Source organism: Embiotoca jacksoni, unplaced genomic scaffold (assembly GCF_022577435.1).
Source record: "Embiotoca jacksoni isolate LCO1_2020_lvr unplaced genomic scaffold, fEmbJac1.0.p SCAF_23, whole genome shotgun sequence".
Classification (NCBI taxonomy): Eukaryota; Metazoa; Chordata; class Actinopteri; family Embiotocidae; genus Embiotoca; species Embiotoca jacksoni.
Window position 1 is genome coordinate 8417075 of NW_027185374.1, and position 13725 is coordinate 8430799.

General features: G+C 42.4%; 1 protein-coding gene across 1 annotated transcript; it reads left to right on the forward strand.

Moving 5' to 3' along the window:
* Positions 1–223: 223 nt before the first annotated feature.
* Positions 224–12407, forward strand: LOC138203743 (hormonally up-regulated neu tumor-associated kinase). Its single transcript, XM_069158754.1, has 11 exons — positions 224–484; positions 2526–2648; positions 2842–3011; positions 5979–6034; positions 6192–6330; positions 6484–6611; positions 8801–8936; positions 9587–9764; positions 9859–9942; positions 11242–11539; positions 11626–12407. The coding sequence occupies exons 1-11, from the start codon at positions 224–226 to the stop codon at positions 12405–12407; spliced, it is 2355 nt and encodes a 784-aa protein (XP_069014855.1).
* Positions 12408–13725: the final 1318 nt, after the last annotated feature.

Genomic DNA, 13725 nt, shown 5'->3' on the forward strand with positions numbered 1-13725 from the left:
ATGTGGATACAGGATGTACTTACCTGAGAGAGGATAACAGAAATCACCTCGTCCTGAAGAAGGATTTCAGAGTTCTGCCTCCTTCGAGTAAAATTAAACCACTGGTTTGTCTGTTTACGTGCATCTGTGCGTGTTAGTATGTGCACTCTGCGAGGACTGTCCTGTGTTTGGATTTGAGCGTAAGCGTGAGGGGCGGCCACATGGGGCCCGGGCCCAGTCCGGGATGCCAGCTGCTGCAGTGAAGCCCTCTCTGGAGGACATGGTGGCAGAGGGAGGGGTCGCAGGAGACCGTGGAGCGTCCCAGTGGGAAGCCTCGGGGCTCGGCCGGGAGCGGCCGTCTCTGCCCTCCCTGAAGGTCCCCAGGGAGCTGCTGCGGAGCTTCCCCCACTCCAAACGGGTGGGGTCCTACCTGGTGGGGAAAATGATCAACAAGGGCTCGTTTGCCAAAGTGATGGAGGGGCTGCACATCGGCACGGGGGAGAAGGTCGGTGCTCTGACTCTGATTTGAGAATTAGAGTAGAAGTGAGGTGACATGCTTCAGACCGGAGGGGTGGCACACCGGCAAAGAAAAATATCACACACATACAAGATTATGATTACATGGTTGCACCTCGGGACTTCTAACTGATGATTAAATGAGTTTGCAGAAAGGTAGTGGCCTGTTATTATTCTTGTTATTTGTACAAGAACTCCATCTAGAACTACTTATTTCATAGCCGAGGCACTTAAAGGGATTTTACAGGACAACATTGCTCAGTGGGTTTAAGTGGATCTGTTTCTGCACAATATGTCTGTTGTTACATTCTTAGAAACGTGAAAACGGATGGAAAACACCAACACAAGACTGAAGTTACAATTTATTTTCTTATATATTATATCCCAAATCATAATATATCTGGACATATGTACATAATATAGGAAAAGCTACACTTTTCTGTGGTTTCAAATAAATGTTATTCTTCCATATTAACTAAAAAAAAAATGGCAGGACTCCTCTTGTTTGTTAGTACTATATCCGTTATGTCTGTTTATGATGTTGCAATTCTAAACTAGAACCGCTCAGCATGTCTGTACGTATTGTGCACTGGAACCTGCACATGTGTTTGCATATTCTTTTGTGTTCGTGTGTCTCTGTGTGTAACTCTCACTGGTTACCGAGTCCCTGACCCTGGGCTATGTACCTAACCTGGTTGCCGTAGCAATGGCCAAACTCATCTGTAGGGGGGTGTTTGCTCCTCTTCACCCCAGTTAGCCTCTGCAGATACAAGATGGGTGAGGGAGAAGTCTGAAAATATGCAAACATTAATCGCTGGAGGCCTGGAGGTTTCTCTGAAGACTTTATTTTACTTTTGACTGAAGTCACAGAATAAAACATTTTAATAATATAGACATTTGCTCAAGCATGATGTTGGTAAACTGAGCCCTCTTCATCTGACAAATGATTCTCCATCATTGACACCTCAGTGTTAACCTGATTAGTTCTGCGAGTCATCTGGTCAAGCTGCCTCATTTTCAATAAAGTCAGCTTAATTACTAAGCTTTATTTTCTGTATCTAGCACCTTTCACACAGAAATACAGCCTTATAGCAATTCACAGTTTAAGTTGATAGCATAAACAATTTAGCAAGATTTAAAAACTTACAACAATAAAATAATAAAATGTAAAAACAAAAATTTAAACAATGGATACAAAGTTATCGAATTCAGTGCTGATTGCACTTTAAAAAGCCAGGATAAGAAAAGTTTCTTTTAAAAATGTCCACAGAGCTGAAGTCGGTACACTGCTGCAGAAACGAGGCCCACAGCAGCTAAAGGCAAATTCCCCATGCGTTTTTGTTAAAGTCCTTAAAATATAATGTTTGGGAATTTTATTTCCTGTTCAAGCCAAGTCCTTTTTTCCCCATCATCATTATCTCGAGGGGAAATGGGTGGTGAGGACACAAATAGTTGCCAATGTTATCCACTAAAGACATTGAGCTCTCAGTAGTGAGAGGATTAAGTATAAAAAGAGATGACTTCTTTATTTTTGGACCGTGAGAAACACATATTTCTCTGTTAATTGAGGAGGGTTCACTGAGTACCTGCTCTTTTCTAGCTTTTTTTTGTTCTGATTCGTAACTTTTTTTTTCTTTCACAGTTTTGTCATGTGTAAAGTGAACATTAAGCGTTCAGTACTGCTATAGGTTAAACTTACAACTGGTAAGTGCTCATTAGAGCTTCATGACTGGAGGCCATTGGCTTAAACCTGTAGATGAGTGGAGAAAATGTATGTGTAGAAAGTGATTACATAATACAGTCTTTAATGACAACTGCAGAAGGAAAGCTCTGAAGTCACAAGGACGTGTATCCTGAGTAGAGAAGTGTGTTACACATTTTTCAGATCAAACACAACCTGGTGGATTTTTTTTTTTAAGTGCTTATTTAATTTCCTTTGATAAATTCAAGTAAAAACCTTCAGTGATATGTGTGTGTGTGTGTGTGTGTGTGTGTGTGTGTGTGTGTGTGTGTGTGTGTGTGTGTGTTAGGTAGCCATTAAGGTGATAGACAAGAAGAAAGCACGCCAGGACTCCTATGTGCTGAAGAACATGAAGAGGGAACCTCGAATTCATCAGATGGTCCGACATCCTCACATCGTAGTTCTGCTGGAGGTAATAAAAAAAATTAAAAAAAATCATATTCACACATCAGAATCAAATGTACGGTCCGACTGCAGTAATGAGGAAGATTACAAATATTACATCTGCTCAGATTTGGTTCCATTAAAACTGATTGTGGACAAAAGCTCGTTTTTAATATCTGCTGCTGATGAATAAAGCACACATGAATCCTTCTGTGTGTCAGACTCTGGAGACGGAGAACAGTTACTACATGGCCATGGAGCTGTGTGCCGGCGGAGACCTGATGGACAGGATCTGTGAGAGGAAGAGGCTGGAGGAGAGGGAGGTGCGGCGTTACACCCGACAGATCCTCTCTGCCGTGGAGCACCTGCACAAACATGGCATCGTACACAGGTCACCGCACACACACGACAACACTTGTGCATGTAGAGACATCTGCCTCATTAAGAGATAGTTCAAACTCTGTTCATACAGTCTTTGAAGACTTCTAATGCTGCTGCAAAACATCTTTAATTAGTCCTTCATCAAATATCAGAAATTCTAAAATATTTGCATATTCACAGTGTAATAGTGTGTTGTTGTTTTTTTCCCGATTTAATATGATTGTAAACAGTATTTTTAACTATTGGTTGGACTAAATGATTACTCAAGTAGAAAAAACAATACATGACTTGCTATGAAAACAATACGCAGTAAATTAAGGTCTATCTTCCCCACCGAGACTGATCTAAAGGTGATTCAGGTCTGAAGATATCTGTGCTACATTATTATGATCATGGTTTTAACAGCATTTGTTTTGCTTCTTCTTACTTCGTTTGGGTGTTTGAGCACTCTGGGTTGCAGAGTGATGAATGTGCAGTTTGACACTAGAAAGTCTGTTTTCACAATCATCTGCTGAAACAAAGTTTCCCCGTGCTCACCTTAAATCTGAACGTCTGGGACAGATTTTCAGTCGCAGCTTGTCCGGAAGGCAATTGTGGTCCAATATGTGATTTACACGATGTGGGATGTGAAGCCTGCAGAGCACACCAACTGACATTTGACTTCTCATTAAGCACTGAAGGAGACATGTCCCATTCAGTAGTTAAACTATGAAAAAGAAAATCGTACTTCTCCAGATTTTCTTTCTGCTTTGAGGAAGAAGACACAAATGTCCTCTTCAGAATTTTTAAATTGTTAATTGATATTTTTTTTTTAGGAACACCTAAGTGTGACACTGTCATTCAGGAGAGAGAACTGTTGAAATTACTTAACAACAAACTGATATTTAATTAGCAAAGTGCAACTAAAACATTGGTAACTTTTTTGTAATAGACTTTTGAACTGATTTACCAAAACCATGCTTGCAGGCTTGTATCACTGCAAAAGGTGTAATACACAAGCCTTTCCACTAGGAGGAAGCTAATCATTGTTACGTTTTTGCCTTGTGAGACGAATCAATGTCAAGTGCTTTAGGAAAACAGAACCAACCCACATAGTTAAGGTTTGGGAAAATCAAATCTTGGTTGAGTTTAGGAAAAACTATGTGGTTAAAAATCAAAAAACACTTTGTGGCCTCTCGTCTGTGGCACAAGGACTTCAACGGCATTTGTACTTCATCTCATCTCATCACCGCCGTAGTGATGTTTGTCACATGACCCTCGGCACACGACCTGCCTCTGATGTCAACAGTTCTTCTCATGTCTATATGATGCCACGTGTGTCAAAGACACACTTGGCGTGATATGAGACTCATGCATGCTTGACCAGCATAACATTCAGCCAATCAAGAGCTTGAGATTCAGAAAGTTGGTTTTGCTTTGAGGTGATTGGCCCAATCAGAGACTTGGCTAAAAAAAAAAATACCTAAAACAAAAGAGGGATTCAGATGTTATTTTCACTTTCTGGTGTTGAAAGGAACCAAAGTAGGAAACAGTAGCTATTGTTCAGGTTAGACCTTGTAGATTTCTGTGCGCATTTCAAGCACACACACACACACACACACACACACACACACACACACACACACACACACACACACACACACACACACACACACAGGGTAGTTTGCAGGGCATTAACAGCCTTCAGAGGTGGAAATGCTGCAAGGAAGGTAATATCTGGCACAGTGCAGTGTGGGAGATGAGTGTTATTTTTGTGGCATCTTATAATGTGTAGGTGTTAGAGACCCAATACTCACACATGCACACACATCCATACAGACCTACACTGTATCCACACACAGTACACACAGCACTGCACTTTGGTTTAAGACTTTGGCTTCTCTGAAGGTGGGAATGTGATTACCAGGCAATGACCTCATCATCCTGCGCCGGCGCCATGATTCACACATCATCACAACATCATGGACTTCCTCTCTAATGAAGTCCCTCAACGACGTCGCTCTGAACCCTTCAGCGGCACCTCTCTCTGTCACACACGCCCGCGCGCTCACACACATGCATGCACAAGCTCGCGCCCTCTCCGGCCGCAGTCCCACACAGAGATGATTAAACTGGAAATAAATGGAAAATTTGCACTTAAACGCACCTCCTGCCACCCACATTCAATAGGTTTACCGCATACATTTTCTCCTTTATGACAATGTCTGCTCTCGCTCTTTTCTGGCTCTTTTCCCCTCTTTCTTCCTCCGTCTCTCTTTGAACTTCTCTGGGGTTTTGTGAGCCGGGTTCTCTGGGTTTTTCTGTGTCTGTTGGTTAGATGAAGCCAGATGAAAGGAACATGGCGAATTCCCAGGCTATAGTTTATAAGGGCTCTCTCCCTCCTGACCGCAGATTTTCATTTAGCTCGGTAGTTTCAGAGCAGGCGGTGCGGTTGGTGGCGAGGCGGGGGCACTTTCGGGGGAGTGAGGTGACTTTTTCAGGTGAACGCAGAGATAGTACTCAACTATAACGAAAAAGTCAAGAGGAGCAGTTTGACTTGACTAGAAAATCACGATGGCTGCAGGTTTTTACATTTGGAGGATTAGTTTGTCCAAAACAAACTAATCCTCTGAAATTACCACTAAATGTTCTTTCTGAAATAAAATAAAAAAAGCTCCTTTTCAGCAATGTTTTTTAAAGCTTGAGCTCTACCCAAACCCTAATTTAACTTTTGGGTTTTCTTTTTGCTTCTGTGGGTCCAGTCTGGTCCCATCTCATTTGGTTATCCATAAATACACAGAAAACGCTTTGTAAGGCCAAGCACACATTGCAGGAGTTCTTAAATTGAACAGCCAAAATCATGTCTGTCACGTAAATTGCTCCGAAACTGTCTGGGAAAAAATTACTCAAGAAACTTTCAGGACAGAGCTCATAAAAGATATGAACCAATTTCTTCCTTTTTAGACCGACCACATTTGTCTCTTGTTCTCTTTTGTAGAGATTTAAAGATTGAAAATTTCCTCCTGGATGAACATAACAACATAAAGATTGTAGGTATGTTGGCATTCACACAAATTCTGGCTTGACACTGTTAAACACTGATGCAAAATGTTAAACCGATCAGGACACTACAGAAGTTGTCTTGGCGATCATGTGTTCCTGAAAATGCAGAAACAGGACCTCGCTGTAAAACTGATGATGTTTCACACAGACTTTGGCCTGAGTAACACACTGAAGGCTGAATCTTTATCTCTGGAGCTCCTCAACACCCAGTGTGGAAGTCCTGCCTACGCCGCCCCGGAGCTGCTCGCTCACAGGAAGTACGGACCCAAAGTGGACGTCTGGTCCGTGTAAGTGATACAGCCGAAGAGGCCTGCTGGCTGTTTGGATGTGAAAAGCTGTTTTTCTGAAAAGATACATTTCGGTGTTTGTGTTTCCTCACATTTTCCTCGTGTGTGTGTGTGTGTGTGTGTGTGTGTGTGTGTGTGTGTGTGTGTCTGCAGAGGTGTGAGCATGTTTGCCATGCTGACAGGGACTCTTCCCTTCACTGTTGAGCCTTTCAACATCAAACAGCTGCACCAGAAGATGGTCAACGGAGAGATCGGCAGCATCCCCAGTGACATCAGCAAAGGTACCGTCGGAGGCACTTCTTCACATAAAACAATAATTACTTATAAAATACACACTCAGTCAAGTATGGACTGAGTCTGGATGAGAACTCGGAGAAATCTTTAGATGTTAGATTGCATTATGATAGCTGAAAGAGATAATAGGACAGCCAAGTAGTGGAGTGATGTTTTTTGAAAATGGGAGGAAATAGGAGGAAAATGCTTCACTGATTTCTTTCTTCTTCCACTTGTTGTCTACTAACTCCACAGTTGTGTCTCGGTTTCTCTCTACTTTATTTTGGTCCATCTCTCACACATAGTCACTCCGTTACACTCTGTCATGGCGCCATGTCGCCACAAACAAACATAGCTCCTGTTACTGTGGGGAAAACCAGCACGTCTCTGAAACTGTGACAAGATCGGATTAGCATTTGTATCGCTGCCATGTTCGGGCATCTGAGACATCCACACTAACTTCCAGACTTTATCCTGCCTCTGGGGTTGTTTGTTTCACCAGTCTTCTTTCTTTTCTTTTCTTTTTTTTTTTTTTAAACTCTGCGTCACTTTTACTGTCTTGCTTTTCCTTCTCCCTCAGTAATTCTTGAACTTCTGTCAGACTGGTCGAGCTGTTAGTTCATTTGTTTTCTTGTCTTTACTTTTTGTCTTTGTTTTGTGTGTTTTAACAGGTTTTGCTCATGTAATGTTTGTTTTTTTAAATATTATTTGCTCTTTGCATGTTTTCGTTTGTAATGTTTTATTATCAAGCTGTATGTGCACCAACATGTCCATAAAAATTATTATTCAAAGTTTTTATGGCTTAAAATCGATAAATAGTATCTTTGGTTTTATTGATTACAAACAAATTGAGTTGACCCTGACTGGGCCGAGCTGCTCTGGCTCTGTCATTGACGAGAACTGATAGAAGTAAATGGAGTGGGGCCGTCTTGGCTTATTTGTCTGTGAGTGTGGCAACCATCCCGGTTGAGTCCATCCACTCCTCCAGACTGTGAAGCTTATCTGGAATCCCCATCTTGGCTCAAACCATCAACCCTGCTTGGCTGATCCAGGACAGCTCTGTGTCACAGGCTGACAGGCTGAATTGGTTTTCCTGAAGGGAAATCCTGCCTCTTTCCACGAGGTCGTCTATGATACAGTTTCACTGAAGTCACAATGAGTGACACAAGTCTGAAGTAGTTGTGTAACACTGTTTGGTTGCTTAACTCCTTTAGTTTAAAACATTTGGGCAAACCAACGCAATTCCAACTCAGGTGTGCATGAAAAAAATACACAAAAATATCTCTGTTGCCGGGGGTCCTGTGTGAGCAATTGGCAAACCATTGTGACGTTAACGACTGGTTTGTTAACTGCTGTTTTGAAGCCTTCAGTCTGGCATTTAGACCATCACCATCTTGGTTTTTGGAGTCATATGTGACCATATTTGGAGGAGAGGGTGAGGATGGGGAGGAGGGAGCATTGGATCTGAGTGAAAACCTTGGGGCACTCTGCCCGTCCACCTATACCAGCAACCAGACTGAGCCCATGTCAATCGAACCAGGCATGCCATCAAACAGACCTCTATTATCACATTTATTGTGGAATTATTTTTAGATGGACCACCAGAACACTGATCAGAAGAAGGGACTTTAGCTGATGACACCATAATGACTTGTGAAAAATAATTATTGACTTTGTATTTCATGAGAGAAGTTGATGCTTTTTGAATGGGAGTCCATTGGAGCCAGAAGATTTCACCCCTTCTGGTCCACAGTGGTATTGCACTCCCGCACTCACTTCACTTTTGTGGCCTGCAGACCACGTCCATTTTTATATACAGACTATGTGTGGGAGAGATGCTGGTCCATACAGTATACCACTTTACATGTGCTTCCAATCAAGCTCAGAGTAAATGAGACAAAGTCTGCCAAAAGGCAGTTTGTCATGCTTTGATTGAAATTTTTTCGTGTTTATCCAAACACTTTTGTAATAGAGACCATGCTTGGGTAAATTACAGGGAAATGTACCTTGTTCTGATGTGTTGGATGATGATCAAAACTAAAATGTCCTCTAACCAAGCTGCTTGTACATCTATTCAACTTTTAAAAAATTGGGCACTAAGAATTTATGTCAAAAGAAATACAGAAATAACTGAATTTAAGATAATGAAAATCCATAAATCAAATGTTATACAGCTTTATGTTTGCTCTTCCTGCAGGTGCAGTGTCATTCATGTTGTCTCTCCTGGAGCCAGACCCAGCAAACAGACCCAGTGTCAGAGTGGCGATGGAGGACAGATGGATCAACGAGGGATATGCCAAGAAACCACTTCACACACTCTCTCCTAAAAACAGGTAGAGATCTGCACACATCCACAGTCCAGTCTATCTACTGTTTGACCACATATTGCCTACAAACACACCTGAGGTTGACAAAAATATACTTTCCTTAAATGCAGATGAAATAAATTGACATTCAAAAAATAACATCTTTGCAGAATTGATCACTTTTAAATGACATGTTGTAAATGCACTTAAATATAAGAAAAACTGTATATATATATTTTTTAATTATTGCTCAATGTTTGTACCATAAGAATTTATACGAGAGAAAAGAGAGACACAAAGACTCCTCGGGGAGAGTTCTGCAGCAAACATTACAATGTGAACAAAAAAGCCAAGAGGGAAATCACTGCATGTTTTTGAACAAAATGAAAATTTTTGTGGTCTGCAGTGTAACAGCTTTGTATATTACAGCACGACTAAAAGGCTTTTATCACTTTACGCAGTGTGGAAATGCAATCATGTATGGCTCTTTCTGGCAATAATGTGTTTTCTGAAATCCACATGAACGATGCAAGAATTGTTCCAGCTCTGGTCTGGCCTCGAGCAAAAGGCTTTAGCTCACCAACAAGTCCTAACCGACCCATCAGATCACTCCCTTTCCTTCTTACACTTTATCTCCATGACTCTTTTTCACGTTCCTGTTACTTGTTGTTTTCCAGGTTGTGTCCAGAGGATCTCAACTCATCTGTGCTGGCATACATGACAGAGACGCTGGGCTACTCCCTCTCTGAAACCATACACACACTCACCACCAACCGACCCTCTGCCATCATGGCCTCCTACCACCTGCTGCTCAACAAGCTCAGCAGGAGCCAGAAGGGAGCCAAAGCCGGCAAGGTCTGCACTTCAACACGGACGCACAAACAAATTAATAAAAATAATAATACATACTGGATCTGCCTTTAAGTTTGAACAATGATTGATTTGGCAGAAGCTGGACAGCAATGACTGGAGTCTTCCCAGCAAGAATACATGGAGAGAGAAGAATATCACTGACTCAAAGACTCAGCAACAGGTAATACTTACATTGTAAATACATGATATAAATATTGTCATCACTGAGACGTAATACTCCTGTATCAAAGGATAAGGCATTTGTTTAGCATGTCATATTAAAAGAACAAAACCATTTTGTTTGCCAATTTTACTACTTTTACTCAACTTCCCCCAGTTGTTTCCTCAAAGATGTGATTCTTGAATATTAATTGGGATCACAACAAAAAAAAAAATTCTAGTTTTAATATTTCTCACCAACAGCTGCAAACAGTGGATTTAATAAACATGTGAACTGGGGAAACAGCAGTTTCTGTCGGGTCTAGTTTCAGCTGTGGATTAATACAAATTTGGTCCAACGGTGACTATTTCAACTCAAGTTCCCTCAAGCAACACAGTCTCAGTAAAATGGGTCATTGCCATAGCTATGTTGGTCTACAGGGCAAAATGTCTTAGTTTCACAATTACAGCTCACAAATTTTGAGATGCTTATGTTTATGTTTGCCCTACTGTATTATTTTCTGTCCAACAAAGTCTTCTATAGTGTCAGACACACACACAAGGTCCCTTCAGTTTAAGCACCAAAACAATGTGGTTAGGTTTAAGGTCATCAATAAAATCATGGGCTCGGCTAAAATAAGTATGTTACATTCGTTACTTAAAAGAAATCCATATATATTTTTGTTTTCTCATGTGGTCAGTCTTCGTTCTCCTGGGTGATAGTCCTGAGTTAGATCCATGTAACCACCCCTAACCTCGTCCTGCTCTTCCTCCTTCGCAGGACTTGCTTCTCAACCCAATCTCTAACAGATTATTGTGAAACTAATGTGCTTGGCACTATGGAACAATTTAGCACAAAATGACACATTTTGGATGTGAGACTGGGCAGTCCTGTGTCAGACATGATGAAGGAACATCTGAGTCAGTTAAACAGTGTTTGTTCACTGAGGTGGTTTTAGCATTTTGTTGGACATGAAGGTACATGGCACAAATCAGTGTAAGGGTTTCGCTTTGGATTATTGCTGACAATAAGAAAATACTAAATATCACCAGGCAACTTGATTACATATTTTTAATTTGCTGTAACACACCCCGGTTCTTTTGTTGAGTCATTAATTTTGCTGTCTTAGAAGCAGCACAAGTATCCTTGTTGCTTGTGCAAAAAAATGATACGTGACACGTGATAAAGCACAGGAAGTGGTGTTGATATATTAGAAAGAGTCAAGAAACCTACTATATGCAGTGATATTTAAATACAGAAGTCTTTATGCCTGAATAAAATTATTGTGCCTCCTGACAACCAATCACTGCCTCTCTACAGAATGAACCGGCCAATGATAAAAGCTCGAAGCAGTTCAGCCGGCCTCTGAGGGCCCAACAGACAACTGAGTGTCAGAGCAACAGCAAGAGGACCGAGGACCTGAACAGGAAGGACCACAGAGAGGATGATGAGAACCGTCCCCCCTCTTCCTCCCTACCCCAACTCCCTCACTCTACCTCCCCCTCTTTATACCCTCGCCTTCCTTCCCCCTCCCCCGCCCCGCTGTCTGCAGAAGATGGGGCTACAGATGAGGAGAACGCCATCACCTTGGAGACCAGAGAGACGCTGTTTCCTGAAGGTGAGGAGTTATGTAATGCTACACACATCCGCAGTGCAGTTTATTCCACGTCACCGTCTGTTTATGTTTGCGTTTTCTAGTGTCAGTGTTTGGAGACAGGGAACTCGTCCATCTTTCTCCTCCTAAAAGCTCCGCCTCTCAACTCTGTGACTCCGCCCCTTGCCAAGTCCCCTTACCAGCTGAGCCAATCAAAGACAGCAGCACGTCGAGGCCGATCCGACACACGCACCTGCTCAGGACGACTCAGTCAGATGGGGCGGCCGACCCTGGGTCAGACTGCTTCCATGACAACCGCCACCAGGATGACTCTCATCACCTGAGCATCAACGAGCGGCTGGAGAAGCTGCAAACATTTTATTCCTCAGAGAAGAACGGCATCTCTCCCAGGATGCTGCTGGAGACCGACACACACTCCCCAGACAGAGGGCACCTGGGTACCATGGAGACAACCCAGACGTCCCCCTCCGCCCTGCTCCCCCGCCTGCGCAACGTGGGGCTCAAAGATGGACAGAGGAGGAAGATGACATGGGTAGGGCTGACCCGACCTGGGCCCCCGGGACTCCTTGTGAATGGGTCTAAACCTCCTGCTTTCCCCTCACAGAGACAACATACTCTGGTCATCAAGAGCCTGAGGCAGGAGAGGGGGAAGAGAAAAGAGCTGTCTGCAGCAGCAGCAGGAGGAGGAGGAGGAGGAGGAGGAAGAGGAGGAGGAGGAGGAGAAGAGAGAACAGGAGGAGCCAAGAGGAATTCGGTTCAGTTACGTTCATCTCTCCAGCGCCGGGTGGCGGACCTGAATCTGCCGCTGCTTCCTGCGGCTCTGCAAGGGAAAACGGAAAGGAAGAATCAGCTCCACAGCATGGACTACTGATAGAGAGGCAGTGATAGTCGCCAGAATCGGTGCACCCAAAGAGGCTAGGAGGTTAATGACACGTTTGAAAGGCAGATTAGCATTTGAGAAATACGGGTCTGTATTGATATAGGGGCAAACAACAGCTGAGGACTGTGCACAAGCATATTAAATATCACCTGTAAATGGCAGCTACAAAAAGATACAATACTGAAGCTATTTTTCTCTACTTTTAATGTTCTATTCATGCCTTGCTCACCAACAAGACTCCTTCCCAAGCAAACAGCCTCTAGTGCCAAAAATACAAACTGACTATAAATTCATCAATTAAGTCCAGCCTTCGCCAGCCAGACTGACGTCAACCATTTTCTTCTGAGTCTCCACCCATCACAATGTGAAATGCAGAATGCATAATGACTTTTGGTTCCGTTTGTATTCACTATTCTTAAATACATTTTTGTAAAGTCAAAGTAAAAACAGGTCTCAATTCTACTTTAATGTGTCTTTGTGGCAGTGTTTTTGCAAAGTTATTGCTCAATCAAGACTACGTCAAAGCAAAAAACAAAAATGGGAGTGTTTTGACACGAGTCTTTCGACCTATCATAGCTGTGATTTTACCAATTTACTGAGGGAAGCTCCACTGCTGAGGCCCACTCATTTGCTCAGTGACAATGATGTTTCGTTAACTTTGAACATTCTTTGATAGAGGTTTGTTCGTTCATGTCGTAAATACTACTATTTATCTAGCATGCTTTGCCTGTCAATCACTAAAGGTCATGTGAAATAATTTTATTGAAGCTTACATTTGTCTGCTGGCTACCTAAGAATGCCCCCTTTACTAGAAGTACAACTCATCCTCATGAGGAAACTAGAAACTAATATGTGAAAGACATTAAAAGAAAGAAAGAACAATACTAATTGGTATCTAGTCAACCCATTTTAAATGCTAAAGCATCAAATACTGCTTTTTTTGTCAAATCCGTTGGAATCAAAGAGATACACACAAGGTGCCCTATGCACTGTGACCAACTAAAGGAGGAGGTCGTGACAAAACGTGCTGGGAGGTTGGGGGTGGTTTGATGTAACAAACACAGGACTTCCACCTGATAGACCTGTCCATGACAAAGCAAAATTGTGTTTCGTGTAAGTAACGTGCAGAAGTTGCATAACGTATATACCTCAGGTAAAATCAAATGTTTTAAGTCAACCCTTGATCTTTTCCTTTTGGTGCCTAAACCTGAGGCACCTTGTGCACATGTCTGAGGCATCAGTGGGCTGTGACAAAACGTCAGTATTTGTTGCCCTGGGATGTGACCAGGTTAAGGTAGTTGAATTTGGC

Excerpts from the sequence above, each read along its gene's own strand:
- LOC138203743 (XM_069158754.1), top strand. The coding sequence starts at position 224 with ATGCCAGCTGCTGCAGTGAAGCCCTCTCTGGAGGACATGGTGGCAGAG. Across the intron at positions 6,035-6,191 it reads TAACAACATAAAGATTGTAG|ACTTTGGCCTGAGTAACACA; the intron begins GTATGTTGGCAT and ends TGTTTCACACAG. Across the intron at positions 9,765-9,858 it reads AGGGAGCCAAAGCCGGCAAG|AAGCTGGACAGCAATGACTG; the intron begins GTCTGCACTTCA and ends TTGATTTGGCAG.